Source organism: Perognathus longimembris, chromosome 6, assembly GCF_023159225.1.
Source record: "Perognathus longimembris pacificus isolate PPM17 chromosome 6, ASM2315922v1, whole genome shotgun sequence".
NCBI lineage: Eukaryota > Metazoa > Chordata > Mammalia > Rodentia > Heteromyidae > Perognathus > Perognathus longimembris.
This window is the reverse complement of record NC_063166.1, coordinates 86,285,026-86,303,715: the sequence shown is the minus strand read 5'-3', so window position 1 is coordinate 86,303,715 and position 18,690 is coordinate 86,285,026. Positions and strand designations below refer to the sequence as shown.

Genomic DNA, 18,690 nt, shown 5'->3' with positions numbered 1-18,690 from the left:
AGCTTAGAAGAAAATTTGAAAAAAATACAAAATTTCAAGTGGCTAGGAATTTGTATTTTTTAAAACTGTAGTGGTCCTAGGGTTTGAACCAGAGCCTTACATTTGCTGAGCTGAACCATGCATCTATCCCTGCTTTTTGCTGGTTATTTTGGAGATGGACTCTTGTGAATTTCCTGGGCTGGCATCAAACCTAGTTCCTCCAGATCTCAGACTCCTGAGTAGCTAGCAATATAGGCATGAGTCACCGGCAACTAGAGTATTTTTTACTTTCCCTTTCTGTTTCCCTTTCCCTTCCCTTCCCTCCCCTCTCCTTTCCCTCTCCTCTCCTCTCCTCTCCCTCTCCTCTCTCCTCCCCTCCCCTCTCTTCCCCTCCCCCTCTCCTCTCCTCTCCTCTCCTCTCCTCTCCTCTCCTCTCCTCTCCTCTCCTCTCCTCTCCTCTCCCCTCCCCTCCCCTCCCCTCCCCTCCCCTCCCCTCCCCTCCCCTCCCCTCCCCTCCCCTCCCCTCCCCTCTCCTCTCCTCTCCCTCTGCTCTCCCTCTGCTCTCCTTTCCCCTACCTCTCCCTCTCCCTCTCCCTCTCCCTTTCCCTCTCTCTCTACCTCTTGAACCACAGCACCACTTCTGGCTTTTTCTGTATATGGATGCTGAGGAATCAAACCTAGGGCTTCACGCATGCTAGACAAGCACTCTACACTAGGCCACATTCCCAGCCCACTAAAGCATATTTTCATTAATCTATATTACTTATCCAGAGGGAGATTTTTATTGTCACATCTCCACATATGTTAACACTGTATTGCAATCAATCTCACCCCTTCTATCACACTCCTTGGCCTATTCCCTGCAAACAATAGCATCCCCAACAGATTTCCTTGCTTTATTTTCATAATTGCAAATAACCTATTGACAGTATTCAACCTCACTTATCCTCTTCACTAGTCCCATCTCCTGCCACTAGTCCCCACCCATTGACAGTTTATCACTGCCGCCCCGCCCCCCATGCTGCTCCACACCCTCACCACAACATTTCATTGAGTTTCTCAATGCTTCCTTCATATTTACTTGCAGTGTATTACAACGTCACCTACCCTCCTTCATTTTCCATTCGTCCCCACTTCTCTTCCTGAGTAATCTTAGCTTGATTCATTCTGGGTTTAAATGCATAAGTAACTAGGTGTATGGGTATGTACATATCCATGAATATGTATCTTTTAAGTCTAGCTTCCGCATTTGAGCAAAAATATAGCGAGAGAGCTTGTCTTATAGACATGATTTCATTTTTCTTTATGGCTATATAAAATATTCCACAGTGTGTGCATCTGTTTTATATATACTAGGTATAACATTTTTTTTCACAACATCTTTATCCATTTAACATTGTTGTGGTACACATGTATATTCAGGTGTCTCTCTGGTGTATTAATTTAACTCTCCTTTGAAGATATGCCCAATATTGGTATGGAAGATCATAAGGAAGATCTCCTTTTAAGCTCTTGGGGAACCTCCATACTGATTTCCACAGAGGCGACATTAGTTTAGATCCCACAACAGTGTTTCAGGATCCTTTTTCCCCATATCCTCTATAGCATTTGTGGTTATTTTTTTATTTTATTTTTGATGGCTACCACTTTGACTGTAGTGAAATGAAATCTTAGTGTAGTTTTGATTTGTATTTCCTTTATGGCTAAGGATGTTGAACATTTCTTCAGGTATCTTTTAGCTATTGGCATGTCTTCTTGTGAGAAGTATTTGCTTGCCCATTTGTTGATTGAATTACTTGTTCTCATGCTGTTTACTTTTTTTAGTGCTCTGTATATTCTGGATGTTAATGTATTATCTGTTGAATAACTAGCAAAAATCGTTTCCTATTCTGTGGAATCTCTCTCTCTCTGTCTCTCTCTGTCTCTGTGACTTTCTTTTGCTGTGCAGAAACTCTTTAATTTGATGTAGTTAGTTCTCTCAATTCTTGCTCCTGTCCTCTAGAAATTGACTGTACCTGTATATTTCAGAGTTTTTCTATATATTTTCTTATAGTAGATTTAAAGTTTCAGGTCTTACTTTCACCTTTTTAATCCAACTGGAGTTGATTTTTGTACAGGATAGAGCGATTTTTGAGAGATACAGGTCCAGTTTTCCTAACATTTATTGAAAGGCTGACTTTTCTTCAGTATATGTTCTAGGTTGTTTTTCTTTGCTGAAAATTAATTGGCTGTAAGTGTGTGGTTTTATTTCTAGATCTTCTATGCTATTCCATTGGCCTTTGGGTCTGTTTTTGTGCCCTTATCATGCTGCTTTTGTTACTGTGGCTCTGTAGAATAACTTCTTTTTTTAGGTGTGAGATCAGGACTCCATCTCAGTGTGTGTGTGTGTGCGCGTGCGTGCGTGTGTGTGTGTGTGTGTGTGTGTGTATGGGGGGGGGGCGCTGGTCCTGAGCTTGAACTTAGGGCCTGGGTGCTATCCCTGAGCTTTTTTGCTCAAGGCTAGCACTCTACCACTTGAGCCACAACTCTACTTCCATCTTTTTCTTTTCTTTTTTTTTCTTTTCTTTTTTGTGAGTAATTGAAGAGAAGATTTTAACAGACTTTCCTGCCTGGGCTGGCTTTGAACTGTGATCCTCAGATGTCAGCTTCCTGAGTAGCTAGGATTACAGGTGTAAGCCACCAGCACCTGGCTCCATAATACAAAGTTTGATATTGTGATATCTCTGGTGGTGCTCTTATTACTTAGAATTCCTTTTTTAATTCAGGTTATTTTCTGCTTCCATATGAATTTTTCCATTGATTTCTATAATTCTATGAGGAATTATAATGGGATTTTTCATGGATAAGGCATTGAATTTGTGTATTGCTTTTGGCAGTAAGGTTATTTTCACAATATTCGGCCAATCCACAAGCATGAGATGCCTATCTTCTAATGTCTTCTTCAGTTTGTTGTTTAAGGTCTTACAGAAGTCTTTCATTTCCTTGGTTAGCTTAATAATATCTAACATTTGATTATTTTGGAGGTGATTATGAATGGCATTGTTTTCCTGATTTCTTTCTCAGCCATTCTTTCTTTCTGGTTAGGAAGGGGATGTCGCATAATTATTTTTTTCCCTTGAGAGTTAGTCAGACTTTGCTGGCTTCACTGTAGCTCACACAATTTTAGATTATACTTAGATAATTTAAGTGTTGTGCTATGAAATTGGGTCTTGTTTCAGTCTCACAGGTACAGGGATTCCTTTTATAGCAAGAGCTAGACCTGGCTGGTCAGGCTGAGAGTGTTTGTTTGTTTTCTGGTACTGGGGTTTGAACTTAGGGCCTCACATTCTCCTTTGGCTTTTAGCTCATGGCTGATGCGCTACCTCTTACGCTATACCTCCACTTCTGACTTTTTGTTGGCTAATTGAAGATACGAGTCTTGTAGGCTTGTCTGCCCAGGCTGTCTCTGAATCTCAATCCTTAGATCCCGGCCAGTGGTGCCTGGATGTTGTTTTTGTTTTGTTTTGTCTTGTTGAGGCAGGGTCTTATTTTTTGGCCTGGTCAACCTGGAACTTGTGATTCTCCTACCTAAGCCTCCCTAGTACTGGGGTTACAGGCATGCACCATTACACACAGCTGACTGTGCACTTTGAACCCCTCCTGTGCTGTGCTCAGTTCAGTTTTCAGAGCCTCTGTGGTGCTTCTCTGTGGTGGAGGCACCATCTGGGGTCTGTCTGAGAGGTGAGTGTGGTCTGCCATGCAGGGTTAGGACCATCTCAGTATGGCCCGTGTGTTCTCATGCAGCTGTGTGCACACCTGACTGCACTTTCCTCCTATCCACAATGCTTTTTCTTGCCCTGTGGTTGTTATGTATGCTTCAGCATCTTGTGACTGAGTCCCCCCTGGGCCAGGACGGGATGGAGAGTGAGCATGCTTGGACCCACACCAGACCTATGCCCTAGAGTCAGGAGGGAAGCCTTTTCTCCTGACTTGGGTGCCACCATCGCAGAGCTGGAAAAAGGGCTTGAGTTTGCCTAAAGGCAGGACCAGCAGGGGGGGAAAAGGTAATAATTAAAAATGAGCACTGGGCACTAGTGGCTCAGGAGACTGAAATCTGAGGAACATAGTTCAAAGCCAGCTTGGGCAAGAAAGTCCATAAGACTCTTATCTCTAATAAACTACTCAGAAAAAGCCAGAGTTGGTACTGTGCCTCAAGTGGTAGAGAGCAAGCCTTGAGCCAAAGAAGCTCAGGGACAGCACCCAGGCCCAGAGTTCAAGCCCCAGGACCAGCAAAAAAAAAAAAAAAAATGCATTTGTCTAATGTGCACAAGGCCCTGGGTTCAATCCCTCACCCAGAAAACAAACCAGACCAAGGCATTTGTCACTTTCGGACTTGAATTAGTTAATTTCTCTTTCCAGGCCATAGAAAGGAAATTTTGGGTATTTTTGTTGTTTTGTTGCTGATCCTGAAGCTTGAACTCAGAGCAGTCCCTGAGCTTTGTGTTCAAGTCTAGTGCCACAATTCTTTTTCCTGTTCTTTTGGTTTAATTGGAGATAAGAGTCTCATGAGCTTCTTGCTTGGGCTGGCTTCGAACCACAATCCTCAGATCTCAGCCTTCTGAATAATTAGTGGCCTGAGCTACTGGCATCTTAGACCCACTTCTTCCCCTTCCTTCATCAGGCATCAAGTCCATGGCTAGATCTCTGGATCAGAACCCAAATATGTGGTTTTTCTCCCTTCCTTCCTTCCTTCCTTCCCTTCCTTCCCTTCCTTCCTTCCTTCCTTCCTTCCTTCCTTCCTTCCTTCCTTCCTTCCTTCCTTCCTTCCTTCCTTCCTTCCTTCCTTCCTTCCTTCTTCCCTCCCTCCCTCCTTCCCTCCCTTTCTTCCTTCCTTCTTTCTTTTTCTTCTTGGGTGTTTTTTTCCTCTGAACCTATGCTCAGTCCTGGGCTTCAGTCTCCCCTTTGAGTTTGGCCAGGAGATTGAGAGGGAAAAGAAGGAAAAATAGCAACCAAAAAGTGCTTGTTTGGAGAAGTCATCCTGGCATCTGTTCTTCCTCCATGAGTTGAGCAGTTCTATGACTTCTGTGGGGAGTGTGGCTCATCCCTGACAGAGATCATGGATGGATGACTTCTGTGGGAGGGTGGGCATCCATGTCAGAGACCGATCTGGAGTAGCTCTCATGTTGCTTCTTGTCAGAGAACAGTGGGCAGGGATTTGGAGAATGATCTCTGGCTGGAGGATCTTTGCTGTTACTGAGAGAGGCCATCTGCAGAGTGCCACATGAGCAAATTCTTCTCTCGTTTGTTTTTGTGCTAGAAGTTGAACCCTGTGATCTGCACAGGCTAGGCATGTGCTCTGACACTGAGATACACCCTCAATCCCTGGTGCTCTGTTGCGCAGTCAACGAGACCACCCTGTAACCCTGCCTTGTCTCCCCCAGGACTTGGGACCCTGGAGGAGTGTCACTGCTAACCCTGGGTGTCCTATTTGACGAAGCCATGGCAACCCCAGATGTGAGTGTCCACATGGAGGAGGTGGTGGTTGTGACGACTCCAGACACCGCGGTTGATGGCAGTGGTGTGGAAGAGGTGAAGACAGTGCTGGTAACAACGAACCTGGCCCCTCATGGGTAAGACTGATCATTGATCCTGGTGTGGGCTAGGCTGGGCTGATGGAAAAGACCAATCATTGATCCTGGTGTAGGCTAGGCTGGGCTAGGCTGGGCTGTTGGATTGATCATTGATCCTGGGATGGGCTAGTTTGGGTTATTTTGGCATAGCCGACGTTCCAAGTATAGGGACAAGCTCCAGGAGTTCTTTACCTCTGAGATTCTCAGACTAAACCCAACATATTTGAAGCACAAGGGTAAAGAGCAAATGGTATCTTGTAAGAGGATCAGTGTAAACTATAGAGTGATGCTTCAGCTCCTCAATATGGCTGCGTGGTTTCCAAAAGCACACAGTGGTTTCCGTTTTGATTACTAGAATGGTAAAGGTGATTTCATTTTCATGAGTTCCTTTTCAAGAAATGAACTTGAAGAAGTCTGGAGGTGTGGTTCAAGTGGTAGAGTGCTTACCTAGTAAGCGCAAGGCCCAGAAGAAAGAGAGAAAGAATGAGAAACAGAGAGAGAGGTGGGGGAAGAAGAGAAGAGAGAAGGAAGGAAGGACAGAGGAAGGAAAAATAAAGATTGATTTTGTCTTATTTGTCATTTATCTGTCTTTGGTAGGGAGGGTTAGGGAGAGCAGAAATGGAGGGACAAAGGGTGAATAAATGCAGCTGTGGTACTCACTAGACACTGTTGAAAATACATTATACAACTTGTGGTTGGGATGGGTGGGAAAAACTGGGAAGGAGTGAAGGAAGCAGTGACATTGCCCAAAGAGAAAAAAGTCATTATCTGACTTGTAAAATGGTAACCCTTCTATACATCACTTTTATAAAAACAATAAAAAAGAAAGAGAAAATACAGGAAGTTGAAAAGCCAGTGACTTCCTTGACTTTCCTCATGAAAGTATCTTTCTCACCTTTTGTCTGAATTAAGTATTCTTTAGCCACAAAGCTCACATTTGAACAAATGGTTGGCTTCTTTTTGCCACTTACAGACAATTGTACTCCTGGGGAGGGGTGAGATCCAAGTAGCAGTCAGCAGAGCAGTCAGCAGGGTAGGGAGAGGGGCTGTGTTGAATCTTTGCTCTTCCTCCCAAAGGACTTTTTTTTTTTTAAAATTAAGAATGGTTTGTTTCTGGAATTTCCATTTAAAACAGCAGTTGAATGAGGGCTTTTGGCTCATATTTATTTTTTGTGGTTATTAGAGTTTCAACTTAGGGTCTTGCACTTGCTCGTCAGGTACTACATCACTTGAACTATACTTTCACCCCCTTTTGCTTGTTGTTTTTTGGATAGGGTTCATGATTTTTTCTGAGAGTACCCTTAGACCACAACTCTCCTGTAGACCTAAGACCTCCTGTATAGCTAGGGTTGTAGGTGTGTACCATCATGCTCATCTTGTGGAGTTTTGCTAACTTTTTGTCATGGCTAGCCTTGAACTACTCTCCTCCAGTCTCCATTTCTTGCATATCTGGGACTACAGGTGTGCACCACCACACTTGATTGTCATTTTTGCTGCATTTTGTGGTACCTTCACACTGACCTTGGCTTATCATGGAGCACTGGAGAAACTTTTAACTTGCACACCATTTAGCAGAGAACTCTTGAGAGAGGTTCGACTAACCTCATATTACCTTTCACTGTTTTCCTATGTACTATGGAATCTAGGCCTCCTTGTGTATATGGCTGACTGTCAGTTGCAGAGTAAAGGCCTGGCCTCCGGTAGAGCCCTTCTCAGGACAGATGGAGGCTGGTGTGGGTAATGGAGCTGGGCTGGTTCTGGGCTCCTAGTAGGAATTATGTGCTCTCCCCTGCTTTGTAGACATGATACACAACTCTTTGGAAATTCAGGCTTCTAAGTAGAACCTTTGATGAGATTTCTCATCTAGGTCTCCTTTGATCTTGGTCAGCATCTTCTTTTTTTCCTTTTTTCTTTTGTGCTGGTCCTGGGGTTTGAACTCAGAGCCTGGGCTGTACCTGAACTTTTGTGTTTAAAGCTAGTCTCTCCCACTAGCATCACTTCTAGCTTTTTTTTTTTTTTTTTTTTTGGCCAGTCCTGGGCCTTGGACTCCGGGCCTGAGCACTGTCCCTGGCTTCTTCCCGCTCAAGGCTAGCACTCCGCCACTTGAGCCACAGCGCCGCTTCTGGCCGTTTTCTGTATATGTGGTGCTGGGGAATCGAACCTAGGGCCTCGTGTATCCGAGGCAGGCACTCTTGCCACTAAGCTATATCCCCAGCCCACTTCTAGCTTTTTGCTATTAGAGATAAGAGTCTTACAGAATTTCCTTCCCAGGCTGGCTTTGACCTGAAATCCTCAGATCTTAACCTCCTGAGTAGCTAGGATTACAGGCATGAGCCACTGGTGCCTTGCTGGGCTAGATTTACCTCCCCTGGTGCGGGGATGCTAAGCTTACTCCCTTATCAGTGCTCTCCTTTTCACCCTCTCCCCTGGGCACCCAACCAGTGGGCAGCCAAGGTGGAGCAAAGAGACACGGGCTAGCCTAAGGTGCATGTGGCCGAACGAGATCCCCTTTTCCTCCCTCCTTACCCACCAAGGAAGCCAGGCGCAGACGGATCTTGGAGATGCTTCGGAGAGCAATCCAATTTAATCGGGAGGGACTCACAGTAATATAGTAGTGATGACGAGGATTGAGCATGAGCTGGCGATAGGCTGGCAAGCTTGTCCATCCAAGAGCAGCTCCCAAGGACCTCCCTCATGGGCTAACGTCACTTCCCATAGTCACGCCCTCTGTGCAAAGCCCAGGAAAGGGAGCACATGTGCTTGCTGGCGCAAGGTGGGGGATGGTCTCAAAGCTACCCCTTCTGGTTCTGGACCCAGAAGGAGATAGGTGTGGCTCACTTCCACACTGCCCAGGGCTGGGGGAAGGGCGGCATCTCGGGAGTGGGAGCGCTCTCCTCACCCTTCCCCCCTTAAGGCCAAGATGAATCCCCAACAGTGCCTGGCTCATATTTGTCAGTATCTTAGCACATAGCTTAGATGTTTTCTGAGTATTATAGGCATACTCTATTTTCTGACATTTCCTATGTCATGTGCTCTGCTCTGACTTCTATCTTATCACCCAGAAGTAGTATCCTAGCCTCATCCATCAGATTTAGGGTGGCCTGTGAAGAATGGTGTGGCAGAACTGACTATGTCAGAAAGGCCTGGAGCTCTGGGGTCACTGTGAGGAGCCCTGAGGTGGCCTTCTTGGTGTCCCTTGGTGTCATCTGCCTAGGTACGGGGTAGCAGGAGCCTCTAGCCACACAGTGGCATCTTCAACTTGAAATCTCAACAGAAGACCTTCACTACAAGATAGACAGTGGCTTCTGTGAACAAGCTTTGCAATGAGAAACAGAGAAGAGATAGTTGCTTAGCTCTCTGTTTGTCCTGCTTGTTAATGTGTTTGTTTATTTTATTTTATTTATTTGGTGTTTTGAGACAGAGTTTCACTATGTAGTCTAGTCTGACCTGCAGCTTGTGATCTTCCAGCTTCTTCCTCCTGACTCCTAGGATTACAGGGGGACAATATCATACTTGGCCCTATGTCAATCTCTTGCTGGATAAGAAACCACCATAAGAAACAAATATTTATTATTTTTTACAATTCTGCTTGCTCTCTTCTGCTTCCATGGTCAAGGCTGCCTTCCTGACCCTGTCCTTGATTTTCTTTGGTGATCTCAGACTTTCTGGGTGCCTGTGTCCTATTCACTAGTGCAAGTCATACAGCCACAAACAGATCCATGGACCAAGACTACCTGTGCTTGCAGAAAGTTGTAAGAGTGTGTTAGTATTGTTATGGCTATGCCAAAATACCTGGCAGAAACACCTCAAGGAAGAAATCCTTTTGGTTCACAGTTACAGAAAGTACCATGTAGTTGAGCAGAGCATCATGGTGGCAGGATTGTATGGAGGAGGAGGCTGTTTATTTCATGGTGGAAAGGAATCTGAGAAACAAGATGAGGCCAGGCACAAGTATCTCTCTCTCTCTCTCTCTCTCTCTCTCACACACACACACACACACACACACACAGAGTGACCTACTTTCTCTGTATCTTCTGTTCTAAAGTTTTCAGAACTTTCCCAAATAGTGCCACCAGCTAGAGACCAAACACCCAACACAAGACAAGAGTCTTTTGGGGGAACGATTCATATCCAAACTGCTGCTTCTGCAGTCTTCCACTGTCTCCCTAGCACAGTCACTCCCCTTGCTCCCAAGAACCCCTGAGTGTCTTGTCCAGATACGATGCTGGGCCTCAGGGCCATGGCTTCCCAGGCAGCCTCAGGACTGGGTGCAATTGAAATACCTCTATCAGGGGCTAGGAATGTGGCTTAGTGGTAGAGTGCTTGCCAGCATGCATGAAGCCCTGGGTTCGAATCCTCAGGATCACATAAACAGAAAAAGACAGAAGTGGTTCTGTGGACAGTTCTCAGGCCGAGTCCCTAGCCCCAGGAATGGGAAAAAAAAAAAAAAAGAAAAGAAAGAAAGAAATACCTCTATCACTTGAGTCATAGCTCTACTTCCATGAAGGCACTAACTCTGAATTATTCTCTTCTCACATCCAGCATGCAAGAACACACAGGCCAGGTGGAAAGCCCTGCTTAAAATCCATGTGGCAATCTGGGTGCTAATGGCTCACGCCTGTAATCCTAGCTACTCTGGAGGCTGAGGATCCAGGTTCAAAGCCAGTCCAGGCAGGAAAGTCCGTGAGACTCTTTTATTTCCAATTTACCACACGAAAACCAGAAGTGGAGCTATGGCTCAAAGTGGTAGAGTGTTAGCCTTGAGCAAAAAGAACTCAGAGACAGCACTTAGGCCCTGAGTTTAAACCCCAAGACTGACCAAAAACAAACAAACAAACATGTGGGCCTCTTTATTTGTCAGGGTATTAGTCCTAATGATTCTTTTTTTTTTTTTTTTTCCAATCAGGAAGGAGAAATTTTTTCCCCATTTCTTTATTGTTACAGTGATGTATAGGGGGGGTCCTAATGATTCTTGGAGCCTTCGCTGTGAGAGCTGAGCAGAGACTCACAACCATACCTTGGTTTGGTTTTCTCTGCTGCCATTTTCCACTTTGACCAACTGGAGCTGTGAAATAGTTTGTTCCCTGTATGTTCCTCATTCAAGAGAAGAATCATTCACAGAAACCTGTTGATGCTTTCTGCATTCTGCCTGAAATATTCTTCACACTTATCAGATGTGTTTTCTACCTCCTAGATTGCTGTGGGATAGGGTTCTTTCCCTTAACATTTGGCCCTGTGGCCACAGCCAACTCCTGTCCATTCTGACCTCTGCTGACTATTCTTTGCCCCACTCTTAGTACCCACCCCAGCACTGTGTCTGTCACTGTTGCTGCATAACCAACACCACAAGACTCAGTGCTGAAAAGCAGCCTGTCCTTGCTGCTTCTTTTGGCATGATGGATTGGCCTAGGCCTGGCTACTGGGCCTGCCTGAGAGTCTGAGTAGCCTCACTTCATACTTGGGGCACTGGCTCTGCATGTGGCTCTCACTTACCTGCCTGGGGTGTCCTTGTAGTCAGTTCCAGCAGCAGGTATGGGAGCTGCAAGGTTTTCCTATCTTTTGGTCAAAGGTGGCCAAAGGTTTCCAGAGTCACATGGGGTTGAGAGTAGGAAAGGCTCATCACTTGCCAGAAAGAGCCATGAAGGGTCATAGGAGACTCTTCAGGACTAGGTACTTGGAGCTCTGTGCTGTGATGGGTTGTTCCTGCAAGACCCTCCTTAAGGCCTCTGAGGCAGGTTTGAATCCAGCACCTGGAGCATGCTAGGTGAGTGCTCAAACACTTAAGCCATGTCCTAGCCCTTTTTGTTGCTTTAGTCCCCTCCCACCTTTCACCACTACCTCCTCAGATAGATAGTACCTGATGATTTTTTTTCTAGTGTCAGCCTTGGACCATAATCCTCTGAGAAAGATCTGTCTTGAAAGGTTAGAAGAATTCTCCCCCCCCCAACACCCCCCTCCCCAGTGAAGAGCTGTTTCTACTATCCTACCAACTGGAAGTCAAGATCTGACTCTTGAGACATATCTCGATATCAATCTATCTATCATCTTTCATCTACTTAGATCTATCTACCTATCTATCTAGATTTTTATATACACTAGTTTGTGGGTGCTCATTTCTTCCTGGTGAATATTTGAGGGGAACTTGGGAATGCTCTTTATGTATGAAAGGCTGTTTCTGCCCACTGTTGTACCATGGCAAGTGCCACTTGCTGCAGAGAAAAAAGTAACTCACCAGGTAGCCAGGAATTCATGATTGCCTTTAAGTGAAGTGGACACTTGTCACTGAAGTGTAAGCTGTGGAGAGTCTTGAGATAGTGGTATCCTGTGGAGACCCCGTCCCACGCTGTGGATGTACCTCCGCTCTGTTCCACACAGTGCCTTGGTTTCCTCGGCCATTTGCATCTAACACTGGCTATATGTTTGCTTGTGGCCGGGCTTGTGTTTCTCCTTTGACTCCTAACAGACTGTGTTAAACTTCCTGTTCCTCCTTCGCACTCCTGACTTATTTCCTCTGAGGAAATAAGTTGGATTCCATGCAGGACACATGTCTCAGTTCTGTCATTGTTCTTTGCATGGTCCACAGTTGTGGTTCAGGGGGGAAGCTTCCTTTCCAAGTTCCCCAAGCCTCCTTGGAGTTCAGATGTTCCCACTTAATTTTACTGCTTGCCTTAGAATAATTCTTATGTCCCCCAAACCAGATTCCACATTGTATTTCTAATCAACTCAAATTTCTGACCTGACTGGAGGTAAAATTTTGAGGCAGGGAGAGTGATGAGCTGATGGGATGGCACCATCAGATGCTCCAGGTGTACCCACTGCTGACATCCTCAGAGTTGTTAGTTCAGGCCTTTCCTAAAGTAGATGTCTTAGTGTGGCTGTGACCTGAGGGGCCCACTGTGGATGGGTGTGGCTCAGAGTGATACTGAAGTAGATCAGCACTGTCTGTAGAACTGAGTACAACCCCCAAGGCCTCTTCTTTGTGCCATGTGGTCTGTGTTCTCTCCACCCACTCAGTGGCTTCCTCTTCCTGTACCCAGCCCCTTCTCAGTGTCTATTGTCTTCCCCAGGGGTCTCTGGCAGGTTCAGTGGTATTTTCTAAGGACATGTTGCTATCTACAATGCATTTAGCACTATAGACAGCCTCTCCTGGTGGCTGGCTTTCTGCTTTTGCTGAATTTTGGTGTCCCTGGCTCAGCCATCTCTGCTCTTTTGAGGTGTCTCTGTTTTTTGTACCACATTGATCTTCCGCGTACCCTGTGTTTCTCACAGCACCCTTGCTTTCCCAGTGACCCCTTACTTCTCTAGGGCTTTTTCGCCAAACACTCCCTAGCCTGGGCAGAGCCTTCAGTATTTGCTAACTGCAATCCACTTTGAAAAATGCCTGCTTCAGGCATTTTTGCAGAATGGAGCACTACCTAGCCACAGCAGCAGTGGACATCACAGACTTGGTAAAGAAAGGAGATCAAGTGAAGGCACATCTGTGATTCTTTTTAAGTTTAGAAGCAGCCAGCCTAGCCAGGCACAAGTGGCTCACTTCTATAATCCTAGCTACTCAGGAGGCTGAGAGCTGATGTTTATTTAAGATTTAGAACCAGCCAGGTTAGGATGTCTGAGGATCTCTTTTTTTTAACATTGTTTTCTTTTTTTTCTTTATTGTCAAAGTGAATTACAGAGGGTTTACAGTTTCATATGCAAGGCAGTGAGTACCTTTCTTGTTCAACTTGTTACCTTCTCCCTCATTTGCTTTTACCTCTCCCTCCTAAGAACTTATTTCTAATAAGGCCAGAAGTGATGCTGTGGCCTAAGTAGTAGATTGCTAACCTTGAGCCAAAGGAGATCAGGGACAGTGCCCAGGCCCTGAGTTCAAGCCCCAAGATGGGCCAAAAAAAAAAAAAATACTCTTAACTAACTTACATAACTGCAACTCCTTAATAATAATAATAATAATAATGAAAAAAGCCAATTAGAATGCAAGGCCCTGAGTTCAAGGCCTAGTGCTGACACACACATATGCAAAAAGCTGTCATTCCAGCCTTCCCTTTCTATTGGAGCCATTATGTAACTGAGTAGGTCAGGGGCTAAAGGCCACAGGAGGCTTGCTTCTGGATATGGTGTGAGGACAGGACCCCCTGTGCATGTCCCTAAGCTGCTCAGAGGCTTCAGTACTTCAGTGCGTTGCATGTACCTTGGCCAGAGACTCAGCCAGACTGGGGCTGGATGTCCTGCTGTTGTCCCAAGTTTATTGTGTTCTGCATGCTCTGCTCAGCCCCTTCCCAGGGCTATACGTTTGTCCTTATTGTCCTCCAGTTTAGGGCCAACTTATCTCCTGGTCCTCTTCCCTTGAGACAATGTCCCCTGACCCTTGATCTACTCTGCTACTAAAGTTCACCCTTGTACCCTAACCTGCTTTCTTAGCACTGGTTTCTTCTCCTTAAAGCCTGTCTTCCACTCTCCTGACAGACTGTTCTCTATAAAGTATAAATCTGACTATAGCACATTGGTGTTTAAAAATCCCAAGTGCTTTCCTCACCTCACCTTGACTGCAGCAGGACTTCATCCACCAGGCATGGGGGGGTTGTGGGGCTTGAACTCTGGACCTGGGCACTGTCCCTGAGTTCTTCAGCTCAACGCTAGTGCTCTACCACTTGAGCCACAGCACCACTTCCAGTTTTCTGGTGGTTAATTGGAGATGAGAGCCTCATGGACATTCTTGCCTGCACTGGTTTTGAACTCCGATCCTCAGATCTCAGCCTCCTGAGTATCTAGAATTACAGGCATGAACCACCAGTGCCCAGCCCCAAGTTCTTTCTTTAAAACCAAAATTTCTGAGTGCTGGTGGCTCATGCCTGTAATCATAACTACTCAGGGGACTGAGATCTAAGGATTGTGGTTTGAAGCCAGTTCAGACAGAAAAGTTCATGAGATTCTTATCTCCAGTTAACCGAAAAAATGCCAGACAAGAATGTGATTTAAATAGAATGTCAGCTGTGAGTAAAAAAAGAAAATGGAACAAAAGCACAAGGCCCTAAGTTCAAGCCTCCCACAAAAAATGTTGACACATGCTGGTGGCTCACACCTGTAATCCTGGATACTTGGGAGGCTGAGATCAGGAGGATCATGGTTTGCAGCCTGTCCAGGCAGAAAAGTTCTTCACCATTTCTTTCAACTAATATCTGGGTACAGTAGTGCATGCCTGTCATGCTACCTATATGAAAGGCTGGGTTTGAAGTATTGTGGTCCCAGACTAGCCTTGGCAGAAATGTCTGTGAGACTCCATCTCATGGAAAGAAGCTGAATATGTTGGTGCATGCCTGCTATCACTGGAAGCCTAAAATTGATTAATCATGGTCTAGGTTTGTACCTGAGCAAGATGAAAGACCCTATCTTAAAAATAATTAGTACAGCTTGTCACTGGTGGCTCATGCCTATAATCCTAGCTAATCAGGAGGCTGAGACCTGAGTATTAGAGTTCAAAGCCAGCTGGGCAGAAAAGTCTGTAAGACTCAACACCAATTAACCACCAGGAAACTGGTGGCTCAAAGTGGTAGACTGCTAGCCTTGAACAAAATAGCTCAGGGACAGTGTCTAGGTCCTGAGTTCAAGCCCTACAACCAACAAAATAACAACAACAACAACAACAAAAGGACTGCACATTGGCTCAGCAGTAGAGCATGAAAACCTGAGTTCAAACCCCAATAATGCAAAAAAAAAAATCTATTGTACCTTTTTTTTTCTGAAAGTTAATATTTTAAGTCAAATATCTTTTTGTATCATATAAGGAAGCCCTTTACTACTTTGTAATTAACAAAACAATATTTTTTTTACTACCTTTACGGTTTTCCTTTTTACCTTTACTTTTGGTTTAGCCATCATTCATATTGGTATAAGGCCATGGTCAATATTTTACTCTTTCAAAAATTGTGTATTTGAGAGAAAGCAACGCATAAATTCATATGGAACAGCAAAAGACCTAGAATAGCCAAAGCAATTCTAGGCAAAAATAAGCAGTGCAGGAGGTATCACAATACCAGACTTCAAGCTCTATTATAGAGCCGTCATAACAAAAACAGCCTGGTATTGGTATAAAAACAGACCTGAAGACCAATGGAATAGAATAGAAGACCCAGAAATAAAGCTGCATTCTTACAGTCAGCTGATATTCGACAAAGGAGCTAAAAACATACAATGGAAAAAACATAGCCTCTTCAACTACTGGTGATGGGAAAACTGGGCAGCCATTTGTAGAAAACTCAAAGTAGACCCTAGCCTATCACCATGCACCAAGATCAACTCAAAATGGATCAAGGACCCCAACATCAGACCTGAATCTTTGAAACTACTGAAGGACAGAGTAGGAAAGACTCTAGAACTTATAGGCACAGGAAGGAACTTCCTGAATATAGTCCCAGGGGCACAACAGATAGGGGAAAGTCTCGACAAATGGGACTATTACAAAATAAAAAGTTTCTGCACAGCTAAAGACATAGCCACCAAACTAGAAAGACAGCCAACCATATGGGAAAGGATCTTTACCAGCACAGCAACAGACAAAGGCCTAATATCTGTCATCTACAGAGAACTCAAAAAACTAATCCCCTCCAAGCCCAGTAAACCAATTATTAAATGGGCAAAGGAGCTAAAGAGAGACTTCACAGGAGAAGAGATAAAAATGGCAAAGAAACATATGAGGAAATGTTCAACATCCCTGGCAGTAAAGGAAATGCAAATAAAAACAATCCTGAGATACCACCTCACTCCAGTTAGAATGGCCTATACTCTGAACTCAGGCAACAACAAATGCTGGAGGGGATGCAGGGAAAGAGGAACCTTCTCCACTGTTGGTGGAAAGAAGAACCCTTCTCCACTGTTGGTGGGAGTGCAAGTTAGTACAACCACTTTGGGGAACAGTATGGAGGTTCCTCAAAAAACTCAACATAGACCTACCCTATGACCCAGCCATACCACTCCTAGGCATCTATCCTGAAAAACAGGTCCCAAGATATCAAAAAGACATCTGCACTTCCATGTTTATCACTGCACAATTCACAATAGCCAAAATATGGAAACAACCCAGATGCCCCTCTATACAGATGAATGGATCCAAAAAATGTGGTACCTATACACAATGGAATACTATATAGTGATTAGAAATGATAAAATATTGGTATTCTCAGGGAAATGGTCAGAACTTGAACAAATAATGTTGAGTGAGATGAGTGAGACAAGCCTAGAACACAGAAAACTAAGGGGCATGATATCCTTGATATATGACTGTTAAGGTAGGGTGGGGGGGAGTTGGACACTAGAGACCAGGTCTGCGAAACAAAAAACTTCTTGTCAAATGGTATTTCCCACAGGTGTGGGTCAGCAACCTTATATTATATAACTAAAACCAAACAACTACTAAACATAAAAAGGTTTAAAATAGACTTCTCAGCGGATCACAATAGCTCAAAAGCTATATATGTATGATCATATAAGACAAGGATAAGCAAACTCTATTGTTGGCATTATATTTAAAGTTCTAGGTGAATTTCCTTTGGCGTATGCCACGTGGCTACTGTATATGTTTTTGGTACACTGGGTATTGTATATGTGCCTACCTGATCTAGGGAAGGGAAAGAAAAACGAGGGTGTAAAATATCACAAGAAATGTACTCACTGCCCTATTATGTAACTGTACCCCTTTTGCACAACACCTTGTCAACAAAATTTAATTAATAAATAAAAAAAGTACCTAAGAAGAGAAAAAAAATTGTGTATTTGGCTGGGAATATGGCCTAGTGGTAGAGTGCTTGCTTGCCTTGTATACATGAAGCCCTGGGTTCGATTCCTCCACACTACATATGTAGAAAAAGCCAGAAGTGGCACTGTGGCTCAAGTGGTAGAGTGCTAGGTCGAGCAAAAAGAAACCAGGGGCAGTGCTCAGGCCCTGAGACCAAGCCCCAGGACTGGAAACAAATTTTTTTTTTAATTGTGTATTTTTCAGGCTGGGGAATTGGCTTAGTGGTGTCATTACCTAGCACATGCAAAATTCTAGATTTATGCTTCAGGTTTGCAAAAATAAAAAAGTTTTCTGATAGTTTGTATAACATTATGAAATCATTATACTGAATTAAAAAAAAAACTTTGCTGAAGGAAGAAGTGGTGGCTTAGAATTCCCATGAAAGGATTTGTTGCTTCTATTAATCTCTTAAGGCTCATTTCACTTGCCTGGGTACTAGAGACAGCCAAGAATGGAACAGAGAACCAAGCCAGATGGTACTGTCTGCACATCGTCCCCTGGCTCTGTATCCATAATTTTGGATAAGGTTAGAAAAGTGTAAAAAAATGTGTTAACAATGAGGTATGACCTAACACAAGTATTCCAGATGTGCCATAGGCTGCAGGATGGGTACTCAGGGGTCCTGATGGTCTCTTTTTTCCTCTCACTGTTTACCAGGGGCGACCTCACAGAAGATAACATGGAGACAGAGAACGCAGCAGCTGCAGCTGCAGCAGCCTTCACAGCCTCCTCACAGCTCAAGGAAGCAGTGTTAGGTAGGAAGCCATGTTAGGTGGGAAGCCTATCTTTTGTATGCTTTGTGGCTGGAGGACCAGAACAGTCCTGTGATTGTGATAGGTAGCAGCCAAGACTAACAAGGCCTCGCCTGCCCTGTTCCTCAGTGTGTAGGTCAGGCTGGGTCTTTCCAGGTGGGGTGTGTTGTCTGGTGACAGATACTTCTTCCATCAGCTGGTGGGAATGACAAAGAAGGCTCACCCCAAATCTTTCAGTTCTCTCTCCTTTTAGATTATGTTGTTTTGTCACTACCTGTCTGTTTGCTGTGACTATAAGTGAATGATATCAAGTGTTCTTTTAATACCTGTGGGATTCTGTGTTGCCCATATTAAAGGTCCTTGGGTCCTGAGACCCAATTTTACTACCATTGTTTCTACCAAAGCTTAATTTTATTTCCTTAGGTTGTTCCTTAGCTGACCCAGAGTTAGGTGAGATTAGTTACATTTTTGTCAATTGTTACTGTAACAGCTAAATCTGTTTTGTAGATTTACCTGAAACTCTGATCGGAACTCTTGGGAACCCCTCCCAAGAGGGGTTCTGACC

At 44.4% G+C, this 18,690-nt stretch overlaps 1 protein-coding gene across 3 annotated transcripts in view; it reads left to right on the top strand.

Annotated features, from left to right (window-relative positions):
* The window catches only part of Gmeb2 (glucocorticoid modulatory element binding protein 2), a 43,644-nt gene that overhangs the window by 9,774 nt on the left and 15,180 nt on the right, over nt 1-18,690 (top strand). Inside the window, exons 1-3 of one of the 3 annotated variants that reach the window (XM_048349747.1) lie at nt 3,518-4,022; nt 5,400-5,588; nt 18,031-18,128. In XM_048349747.1, the coding sequence (XP_048205704.1) occupies nt 5,458-5,588; nt 18,031-18,128 (229 nt within the window). In that variant the 5' untranslated portion in view covers nt 3,518-4,022; nt 5,400-5,457. Of the gene's footprint in view, nt 1-3,517; nt 4,023-5,399; nt 5,589-18,030; nt 18,129-18,690 lie in introns of those variants that run through there. The other 2 variants (XM_048349745.1, XM_048349748.1) reach the window with 2 other exon arrangements.